Here is a 12,432-nt window from a genome sequence, read left to right on the forward strand (position 1 = left end):
TTAGCCCACTGCAGTAAAAGGTTAAAGAACTTATGAAAAAGATTGGTTTGTTTTTTTCCCCACCTAATCATTGCAAGGGTTGTTCAATGACAGAAATGTATTTGTTTGAAATCTATCACCAGATAGAGCCATTTCAGGGAGACATGTAATCATGTTTTGTTGCAAAATGCTATATATGCGCCTCTCTCTCAGAGAAATACATAAGTAGTACTGCTATATTTTACATTTTTTACTACATTTTTTATAAAGAACTGTACAAATGATACACGTGTGACATCAATATATATATATATATATAGTTTTATTAATCAGTGTAGTAATATGAGATCTGTATGTAAAATATTTACATTTTAGTCATTAATTAACAGGTGTTCTTACCCAGAGCGACTTACATTTAGTCATCTTAAGACTCCAAGGTGTGACAACCACATATCACAATCAATTATACAGGACACGAACATTCCATTCCAGCTAAACAATCGATATATTGCGTTTTGCAACTAGTTTTAAACCACATCTAAAAAACAGTATTCATTTACACACATATGAAGGTACCCATAAGCAATAATTTCTGTGGAAAAAACACAAATGTGATAAATTGGTGGATATAATGTTTTGGAACAAAACTCTTCACATGCAGACTGCCAGTTGACTTATCCACCTATCTTCGTTGAGCCTCTTTAAGCATGGTGTCCTTGTGGGAAGCCAGGAAACTCATGACAACCTCCAACACCCTGATGGACCACCACTGTACCATTACTGTATGTGAATGCAACTGTGCAAAGAATGTTGTTGTATTGTTTGTATATCTATTGTATATTGTAAATATAACCTTTCCGTCCCCTCTCATATTGTTCTCAACCCATACAGGAGTTCTATCACCACTGTGTACATCAAGGTGCTGCCCCCCAACAATCAGAGCCCCCCATGCTTCCCCCTCTTCACCTATGACCTAGAGGTCAGCGAGGCCATGAGGATAGGAGCTATCCTGCTCAACCTACAGGTGAGAGACACACAACTAGGGCTGTGGCGGTCACAAAATTGTGTCAGAATAGCATACTCCAAGATGTCCTTATCTTAGGTCCTGAGGTGGCTATGCCAAATGGCTATGAGCTACACTAGTTCAGTTAGCAGACAAGATTTGAATGTAATTCCATGGCATTATTTTATACCATGAAAAATACAATTGAACAAAGCTGAATAGAATATTAATATTTTCTCCAAATTATTTGAGGGAGTGCGCACATGCGGCTGTTCTGTGTTGAGCAGTTAACAAAGAAATAGGTACTCTTATATGCTTCATTTTGTAATGTCTACGCTGGGAGTTGGGAAGTACAGGGAGTGGATATTTAATAAATAAAGGAACATGGAACAATACAAGGAACATGAGTAGTGTAAAGACATGAAACACAAACAGAGTCAATAACATCTAGGGAAAGAACTAAAGGGAGTGACAGATTTAGCGAAGGTAATCAGGAAGGTGATGGAGTCCAGGTGAGTCTGATGAGGCACTGGTGCACATAATAATGGTGACAGGTGTGCACATACCCATTGCCCTCGAGTGCCGAAGAGGGAGCATACGTGACAGTACCCCTCTCTGACGTGCGGCTCCAGCCGCAGGTCGCTGGCCAGAGCGATGGTCCGGGACCAGGAGTGGGCCAATCGCTTCTGCTGAGGCGCGGGAACCTGTCGAGCCAGCTGAGGCATGGGAGCCTGACGAGCCGGCTGAGGCATGGGAGCCTGACGAGCCGGCTGAGGCACGGGAGCCTGCCGATCCAACCGAGTCTTGTAAACTTTAGTTGTTCTACAAACGTTGGGCTATATGTTTTGATTTTTAATATATTGTAAGGCTGCATGATGAGACTCTAATGATAGTTTTGAAAAAAGTCGGTTCGGGTTACCGTGGACCACAATCCTACAGAGACATCTCTCACACCCACCAGCGGGGGAGAGATTGAGAGGGTTGGAGGTGAGGGGTTTTATGACACCTCCAGCCAATTGTAATTCTTAAGGCAGCAGACAAAATCCCTTTGTCCTCTCAGTGTGGAGGAATGGAGTGTATGATGGACCTATGGAGAACCTACCTCAGCACAGTAACATGCTATAAATGGACTTTGAGACAATATGTTTTGTCAGCCAAAATGATGGTAATGACGACAGATGGATTATGAAAATGAATGTCGTTTTTGTTATGTTATTAAAAGTTAAATGATGATGTTATAATGAAAACGTAATTTGAAGAGTTTTCATAATATGTACGTGATGTTTGCATACTATACGTTGTTTGGAAAAAGTCCAGATCAAAGAGAATATTTTTGGTGAGATGTGAAGTTAGTTGTCTAAATTGGATCTGAGTAAAATCCAGACCTTGCCTCATAACTAGTGACGCCCCGAGAACGTATTTAATTTACATATCAGACTAGGTGACCACACGCTGCAGCCAAGGTCCGAGTTAGTCACAACCCCTAAACGCAACACGAGGTTGAAGTAGACAAAATAACCTTTTAACACTCTATGCTACAGATGAGTAGCTGTGTCTAAGAGGGTGATTTCAAGCAGGACCACCCGGTTACCACTCTCCAAGGACTTGTGTGTCTACACATGTTTCATTCCTACGCTGGAGCCCTAAGCTACATGGCTGACCGTACTCAGAAGACCACCTTTCAGAACAAGGGTGAGGAAACAGACCACTAAGAGAAAGGACACTGACATTGTGTGGACCAGAGAGTTACACCCGGTAACTAAAGAAACCAAAGAAGTGCCATTATCAGAGGAGAAGGCGAACCCAGTCCTCAAATAGACACCCCATCAGAGACCTTCGACAAGTAATTAAATAATGATATTCTGACCCATAAGAATGGCAGTCCGGGGCAAGGTGTTAAGGCTAAACTAATTATAGTTTACAAATGTATCCAAGTGTGCTTTTCTCTCGTGCACTCTGTCTTTCTCTCTACTTTTTAAATCCTCATTTTGTGTAACACGTGTCATATTGTGTTGGCCCGCTAGGGACCTGTTTCATTGTACTAACTTCTAATCAATAGCTTAGACTGTGTATTTGTGTACGTGTATCTTATATTATCATTTTAGCTTGTTCGTAAATAAATAATCAACTCAAGTGGTGAGGTACGGACTCATTCAGTGGGACTCGGGTTTGTGCAGATTCCCGGATTATGCGGCATTCAGGATGAGACTGTAGAGGAAATTGATTAATTAGGAACTGTTGTAAAATCAATATTCTGATATTTTTTGAGTTAATTTGGGAAATGGAAACTCAATAAAAACACATTTTCCCATGGTGCACCGGGTTGCTGAGTTAATAATTACCTGATTAATTGAATCATGTAATTATCAACAGTTAATCATTTGATGAAAAGCAGTCGTCACATTAATCAATACAAGGTCATGAGCTCTGCTTAGTTTTTTTGCGCAGGCTTGTATATACTCCAATAGTCTCTCATTCGCAATTTGACAAGCACTTGATAATGCCTCAAATTTCACAACGGCATCCCCATTGTGGCCTTAATGCACCATAAAACAAATCCATACCTTTTGATTCCTGGAGTGCTGTGTTGTGCCCTTCTCCCTGAGTGTGCTGTTCAACTCGAAGCGACTTTACCTCACATGGCTCTCCGTCAGGTGATTGGGTCTTTCTCACAGGCTACAAGTGAAAACAGACACATCGGGGACGCAACTGCGTGTGTCCTTATCCAATTCCGAGGGGCATATTGAAGATATTGGAAGAACTGTCAACATTTACTTTTTGTCAGCTAACAAGATGAGTAGGCCTAACAAAAAGTAAAAGCACTACCCTATGTCAATCTACTATCCCCCATAATACAAAAGTCAACCTATTCTATTCTGTGCGAGAAATAAATATTAAAAAAATAGTCTGGGACAGTTGTGGGATGCGATAGATCCCAAATTAATACAACCACTAGCTTAAAAAAACTATGTTTTTATGCAATGTGGCTGACGCAACAGATCAGAACATATAGCTTACATTTTTGACAAACTATTAGGCTATTTATTCATATTATAAGTGCAGCGATGCACACATGATAGTAGGCTATAACGGTGAATGTTCCATTAGCGGGAAACAGCATAATCAAAAGTGACGACAAATGCAGTTATGCATGTAATGCTTTCATTATAAAGGTGCATTTTCATGGTGAAAATTACCTTCCTCAAACTTGAAACTGTTCTTGATTTAATAATGTCTTTACATATACTAAATTATATATGTGACATTTGTTTTGATTTAGAATGGACGATTATCATGCACCTGTATCGAGGGGCAGCGGGAGAAAATACATGTCATCTATGCACTTAAATATCGAATGGGGGACGCTTTTCCCAGTTGTTTATTTTCATGCCAGCCAGGTAGGCTATACTACTGTTGTAACTATAAGCAATGTGCTTACTAGTAGGAAAGTTGAGAAATAAATATAGTAGGAGTAGCCTATAGAAAGCCGATGGGCTCCTCGTCTTTTATTAGCGGTCATCACTCTTTCTCCCACAATTGCATAGCCTATAGAAATACTCATGGGCTCTCTTGAAGTGCTTGATTAGATTTTAGAATACATTTGCATTGATGTCAGAGTGATTATAGGGACAGTAGAGTGCTAAGTACCAGGCAGTTAGCAAGTTTGGTAAGCTACTAATGACCAGCAGCAGCATCAGAGCTTGGATAAACCTAATTACCATCACTTAAGCTCTTGAAGCTAGGGGGCACTATTTTTATGTTTGGAAAAAATAACGTTCCCAATGTAAACGGCCTATTTCTCAGGAACAGATGATAGAATATGCATATAATTGACAGATTAGGGTAGAAAACACTCTAAAGTTTCCAAAACTGTCAAAATATTGTCTGTGAGTATAACAGAACTGATATTGCAAGCGAAACCCTGAGGAAAATCCAATCAGGAAGTGCCTCTTATTTTGAAACCCTTCTGTTCTTATGCATGCCTATCCTCCATTTAAAGGGTTATCAACCAGATTTTTCTATGGATTCCCTAACGTGTCAACAGTCTTTAGACATAGTTTCAGGCTTTTATTTAGAAAAATGAGCGTGAAATATCACATTGCGTAAGTGGATCGTTGGAGGATCTCAGAGTGAGTTTTGCGCTACAGAGTAAAGCGGCCATTGTTCCACCCGGTGTATTGAAAAACCTACACACTCGGTTGATATATTATCTAATATATATTTTAAAAATAACCTGAGGAATGATTATAAAAAACGTTTGACAGGTTTCTGTGGACATTATAGACTATTTGGAATTTCCGTCTGCGTGACCGCTCTTTCCTGTGGATTTCTGAACATAACGTGACAAACAAACGGAAGTATTTTGGGTATAAAAATTATCTTTATGGAACAAAAGGAACATTTGTTGTGTAACGGAGTCTCGTGAGTGAAAACATCCGAAGATCATCAAAGGTAAACGGGTAATTTGATTGCTTTTCTGATTTTCGTGACCAAGCTTCCTGATATTAAGTGTACATAGTGCTATGCTAGGCTATCAATAAACTTACACAAACACTTGGATTTCTTTCGCCGTAAAGCATAATTTCAAAATCTGAGACGACAGGTGGATTAACAGAAGGCTAGACTGTGTTTTGCAATATTGCACTTGTGATTTCATGAATATGAATATATTTTTGTAATATTATTTGTCTGTGGTGCTATGTTATTCAGCGGTTGTTGACTAAAATGATCCCGCGACAGGGATGGGTAGCGTCAAGAAGTTTTAACAGTCATGTGGAATTTGACTGGTTTCATGACTTGTGACGGTAATACGTTCACCACAACAGCCCTACACACAACAGGGGTCAAAGGTCACACAACTAGATCGCTGGAGGTCAGGAGAGGGCAGTGTGATTACTCAAGCAAAGATCATGGAAGTGTTTGGGTCATGAGTTTAGCAAACAACAATTACTAAACCAGCCAGTATGGATTATCAGATTTGATTTAATAGATTAATTGATTGCTATCCTTTGTTCTTGTTGTTTTTCATAGGCCACAGACAGAGAAAATGACTCAATCACGTACCAGATTTTGAGTGGGGATATTCAGCACGTCTTCAACCTCTCTAAAACGTAAGATGGATGGATGATAATGAGAATTATGAAAGTGGTTAGTATGAGTAATGACTGTGCACATTTTTTAACCTCTCTTGGGTAGGGGGCAGTATTTTGAAGTTTGGATGACAAACGTGCCCAAAGTAAATTGCCTGTTACTCAGGCCCAGAAATTAGGATATGCATATGCATGGAACTATTAGATAGAAAACACTCTGAAGTTTCTAAAACTGTTACAATAATGTCTGTGGTTATAACAGAACTGATTTGGCAGGCGAAAACCCGAGGAAAATCTATCCAGGAAGTGAAAGCCTATTGATTATGTTGTGGGTTAGGGCCCAACATTCCACTGAAAAGTCAGCGCGGGAAATTCAAAAATATTTTTTAAAGATATGTAACTTTCACACATTAACAAGTACAATACAGCTAATGAAAGATAAACATCTTGTTAACCTCTCTAGGGTAGTGGGCAGCATTCGGAATTTTGGATGAAAAGCATGCCCAAATTAAACAGCCTGCTACTCGGGCCCAGAAGATATGATATGCATATAACACATAACTGGTAGATTTGGATAGAAAACACTCTTGCGACTCTAGTGGCAGTATTTTCATTTTTGGATAAAAAACGTTCCCGTTTTAAAGAAGATATTTTGTCTCGAAAAGATGCTCAACTATGCATATAATTGACAGCTTTGGATAGAAAAGACTCTGACATTTCCAAAACTGCAAAGATATTGTCTGTGAGTGCAACAGAACTGATGTTACAGGCGAAACCCAGATAAAAATCCAATCAGGAAGTGCCGCATTTTTTTAAACCCGCCTCATGCCAATGACTCCTTATATGGCTGTGAATGAGCTACGAATGAGCTACATATTCCCCAAGGTGTCTAGAGCATTGTGACGTCTTTTTACGCATTTATGTTGAAGAATAGCCGTAAGGGACCACATTTAGCAAGTAGTCACATGATGGCTCCCGCAGAAAATATTGCGTAAAGTACACAAGTAGCCATTTTTACAATCGCTTCTTATGAGAAACCAATTGTCCCGACGGATATATTATCAAATAGATATGTGAAAAACACCTTGAGGATTGATTCTAAACAACGATTTTCATGAATAGGAAGATTTTCTAGGAAGATTTATGTCCGCTGCGTTATGCTAATTAGTTTGAGGGTATGGTTACGCATGCGGGTTTGAGAGTCATGAGAAGTTAAAATAGTGTCTGTGAGTATAACAGAACTGATTTAGCAGGCGAAAACCTGAGAAAAATCCATTCAGGTAGTAGTTTTATTTTTGGTTTTGTAGTTTTCTATTCAATGTCATTACAGTATCCATTGACTTAGGACTCAATTTGCAGTTCCTATGCCTTCCACTAGATGTCAACAGTCTTTAGAAATCGTTTCAGGCTTGTATTCTTATAAATGAGGGAGTAAGACCAGTCTGAACGAGTGGACCCTAACGTGACGCATGAGTTTTTTCAGGGGCATGTGCATTTCTTGTTTACCTTTTATATTGACAACGTTATTGTCTGGTTGAAATATTATAGATCATTTAGGCTAAAAAACAACCTGAGGATTGAATATAAACATCGTTTGACATGTTTCTATGAACTTTACGGATACAATTTGGAGTTTTTGTCTGATTGTTTTGACTGAGTTTGAGCCTGTGGATTACTGAAGAAAACACGCTAACTAAACGGAGGTTTTGGAATATAAAGAGACTTCATCGAACAAAAGGAACATTTATTGAGTAAATGAATGTATACTGATTGCCACCAAGGGATAAATTGTATCTCTATTTCTGAGTTTTGTAACGCTTCTGCTTGGCTGTTTACTGTTTGTAATAATTTGTCAACTGGGCTATGTTCTGGGCTAGGTATGTTCTGGGCTAGGTATGCTTTTGCCTAAAATCATTTTATAAATATGACACTGTGGTTGGTTTAACAAGAAGTTAATCTTTAAACCTATGTAAAATATGTTTTGCTTTCTGAATTTTTATAATGAGCATTTCTGTAATTTAATTTGGCGCTCTGCAGCCTCACTGGATGTTGGCCAGATGGGACGCTAGCGTCCCACATAACCTAGAGAGGTTAATCTACCCATCGTGTCCGATTTCAAAAATGCTTTACAGCGAAAGCACCAGATATGATTATGTTAGGTCATAGCCAAGTAAAAAAAAATGAAATTTTTCCAGACAAAGATAGGAGTCACAAAAAGCAGAAATGTAGATAAAATGAATCCCTACCCTTTGATGATCTTCATCAGATGACACTCATAGGACATCATGTTACACAATACATGTATGTTTTGTTCGATAATGTGCATATTTATATCCAGAAATCTTAGTTTACATTGGCACCTTATGTGCAGTAATGTTTTGATTCCAAAACATCCGGTGATTTTGCAGAAATACTCATAATAAACATTGATAAAAGATACAAGTGTTATTCACATAATTAAAGATAGACTTCTCCTTAACCTCTCTGGGAAATGTGGGACGCTAGCGAAAATGCAGAGCTCAAAATTAAAATAAATTACTATAAAAATCTAACCTTCATTAAATCACACATGCAAGATAGCAAATTAAAGCTACACTTGTTGTGAATCCAGCCAACATGTCAGATTTCAATAAGGCTTTTCGGCGAAAGCAAACGATGCTATTATCTGAGGATAGCACCTCCGTCAACAAAGAGAGAAACCATATTTCAACCCTGCAGGCGCGACACAAAACGCAGACTTAAAAATATAATTCATGCCTTACCTTTGACGAGCTTCTTTTGTTGACACTCCAATATGTCTCAAACATCACAAATGGTCCTTTGTTCGATTAATTCCGTCGATATATATCCAAAATGTCCATTTATTTGGTGCGTTTGAACCAGAATAACACCGGTTCCAATTTACTCAATGTGACTACAAAATATCTCAAAGGTTACCTGTAAACTTTGCCAAAACATTTCAAACTACTTTTGTAATAAAATTTTAGGTATTTTTTAACGTAAATAATCAATAAAATTGAAGACGGGATGATCTGTGTTCAATACAGGAAGAAAACAAACTGAAGCTATCCTTCTGGTCACGCGCCTCTATCTAACAGTACACTTCAAGTGACCCTCATTCAAGATGGCCGTACTTCCTCATTACACAAAGGAATAACCTCAAACAATTTCTAAGGACTGTTGACATCCAGTGGAAGTGAGATGAACGTCAAGAAGGTCCCTTAAAAATCTGGATTCCCAATGAAAACTCATTGAAAAGAGAGTGACCTCTAGGGAAAAAAAATCTGAATGGTTTGTCCTCGGGATTTTCCCTGCTAAATAAGTTATGTTATACTCACAGACATGTTTCAAACAGTTTTAGAAACTCCAGAGTGTAATAATATGCATATCTTATCTTCGGGGTATGAGTAGCAGGCAGTTGAATTTGGGCATGCATTTCATCCGGACGTGAAAATACTGCCACTGTCACCAAGAAGTGAATGTAACCGCTGTGTCAGATTTTTAAAAAACGTTACGGAAAAAGCATAATCTGAGATTGGCGCTCAGAACCCAAAAGAGCCAGAGGAATATCTGCCATTTTGGAGTCAAAAAAGTTAGAAACAACACCATAAATATTCACTTACCTTTGATGATCTTCATCAGAAGGCACTCCCAAGAATCCCAGGTCGACAATAAATGACAGATTTGTTCCATAAAGTTCCATAAAGTCCATAATTTATGTCCAAATAGCCACTTGTTGTTAGCGTGTTCAGCCCAGTAATCCATCTTCATGAGGCGCATGCACTTCATCCAGACAAAAACTTGAACATTTCCATTACTGTCCTTTAGAAACATGTCAAACGATGTATGGAATCAATCTTTAGGATGTTTTTAACATAAAACATCAATAATGTTCCAACTGGAGAATTCTTTTGTCTTCAGAAAAGCACTGGAATGAGAGGTAACTCTGTTGGGAGCGCGCGTCATGAGACCAAAGCACTCTGCCAGACCACTGGCTCAAAGAGGTCTCATGAGTCCCTCCTTTATAGTAGAATCCTCATTCAAGTTTCTAAAGACAGTTGACATCTAGTAGAAGCTGTAGAAAGTGCAACTTTATCCATATCTCAATGTGTATTCTGTGGGCCAAGCTTTGAAAAACTACAAACTTCAGATGTCCCACTTCCTGGTTGGATTTTTCTCAGGTTTTTCGCCTGCCATATGAGTTCTATTATACTCACAGACATCATTCAAACAGTTTTAGAAACTTGTCTATTTTTTCTATGTTTTCTATCTAATACTAATAATAATATGCATATATTAGCATCTGGGACAGAGTAGGAGGCAGTTCACTCTGGGCAAGCTATTCATCCAAAAGTGAAAATGCTGCCCCCTATCCAAAGGAAGGTTAACTGAGAAAACATTTTTTTCAATTCAAGAGAATAAAACATTTAATTAGGCAACCAATTCAGGAGTGGGTTGTAATAAATGATCAGACTCACAACCAGTCCAATAATGTTAATGAACAGAAACACATACCAGTCCAATAATGTCAATGAACAGTAACACATACCAGTCCAATAATGCCAATGAACAGAAACACATACCAGTCCAATAATGTCAATGAACAGTAACACATACCAGTCCAATAATGTTAATGAACAGTATCACATACCAGTCCAATAATGTCAATGAACAGAAACACATACCAGTCCAATAATGTCAATGAACAGTAACACACACCAGTCCAATAATGTCAATGAACAGTAACACATACCAGTCCAATAATGTCAATGAACAGTAACACATACCAGTATTTAAAATAGAAAAAACAACAATTATTAGGAGTTATTAATCATCAATTATCATGTCAATAGTTTCACAACCGTGAGAAGTTATTTTTAAATGTGTACACTTTAACCAATTCAATAAAATGTAATATGAATGTCAGAATTAATGAACAATAATAATTAACATAGTGAACAATAACTCATTAACCTGTTGATTTATTGTGGGTGTGGTAGCATGATTCTGATTGCAAGACAATCGAGTGCAGGATACTCTCCCATTACACTGCTCCAGAACTTTGGCAGTGTCATTTCCAGGAAGCGCATACTCAGTCCGCGATCAAATGACAGCTACACCAGCAGAACCTCTTTGTTGCTTGGCAACGTGACACTTCCCATCTCCACTTGAAAGGGGTCCCATATTCAGTCGTCTTGTCTCCTGTTCTCCTCCGGGAAGTAGTCACAAAACTTTCCCTGCAGCTTGACAAGATGCTGTTTAAGGTTTTTCGTCAGTGTATCAATGTGCACTTTGTTGATTAGATTCTGAATCTCGAAATCAGCATTGGGTAACATGTCAATCCTCCTGTTAGAAATAATAAAAGCGAGCCAGCCAGCTAATGTTTTTTGATAAAAAAAAGTTTACATTCAAATGGCTCTACTGTGAAGTAGTGACCCGAGACATACACCTAGTTTCCTGAAACGAGTCACATTTCTGCGCAGGAACGTGCACAATTTAGAGGGAACATTGGTCTTAAGTACACCAGCTGATCCTCCTCATTGTCCTGAGCAGATTTGTTTTTACTATTGCTGTTAAATCCTGCTTTAATAAATGATGTCCAGTTCAGTTTACTGCTATCTCTCTCTCTCTCTCTCTCTCTCTCTCGCTGTCTCTCTCCTCTTCACAGCGCTGCCTGCAAACAGTAAACTGCAACAAAACTGTAAATTAAGGATTCTGCCTCCTTATGATAGAAATGAGTCACCAAGGACTCTTGTAATTTTAAAGAGGATTTATCTTTTATGTTCCTTTCTGTAAATCCAAAACAGGTTAGGTGTTGGTTTTGTACACTATTGTATTTTTTACCTTTGACATTCCCTTGATAAGTCATATCCAGGTGTTATAGGGATTTGTGTGTGTTTCTCAGTGTAGAGTCTAGACTGTAAAGAGACAGTTTTAGAACCCACACCCATCCATTTACACATGTTCACTCCCCTTCGCTGACGTGAAAGTATTAGATAAGTCCCTGCAATATGATGGAAAGCTTAGCTCACTAGAGGGACTTGTGGACTTATACCATAATGTAGCTTATCCAGCCATCGCAGAGTCACTGGGGAGGGAACTAATGAGGACAGTGACAGGAAAGTGAGTTATCCGATTAGAATCCCCAAATTCTGTCTGGATGGAGATTAAGTCCTGATGGATGTAATACAGTATGAATTTAGCTGTTTACTAATGCTGCTGTGTGTTGTTGTCTCTCCGTCTACAGGATAGGCCTCCTGCTTCTGGGAAAGCCTCTGGACAGGGAGACCACTGACCAGTTTCGTCTCATTGTCACTGCCTCTGATGGCAACCTAGGAGGGGTGAGACACTTTATTCAGA

General features: G+C 38.7%; 1 protein-coding gene across 1 annotated transcript in view; it reads left to right on the top strand.

The window, feature by feature from the left end:
- Window positions 1-12,432, top strand: part of LOC139381349 (protocadherin-15-like) — a 216,073-nt gene that overhangs the window by 81,252 nt on the left and 122,389 nt on the right. The window contains exons 15-17 of the mRNA XM_071124806.1: window positions 871-1,003; window positions 6,014-6,093; window positions 12,320-12,413. Coding sequence (XP_070980907.1) covers window positions 871-1,003; window positions 6,014-6,093; window positions 12,320-12,413 — 307 coding nt within the window. The remainder of the gene's footprint in view (window positions 1-870; window positions 1,004-6,013; window positions 6,094-12,319; window positions 12,414-12,432) is intronic.

Source organism: Oncorhynchus clarkii, chromosome 23, assembly GCF_045791955.1.
Source record: "Oncorhynchus clarkii lewisi isolate Uvic-CL-2024 chromosome 23, UVic_Ocla_1.0, whole genome shotgun sequence".
Taxonomy (NCBI): domain Eukaryota; kingdom Metazoa; phylum Chordata; class Actinopteri; order Salmoniformes; family Salmonidae; genus Oncorhynchus; species Oncorhynchus clarkii.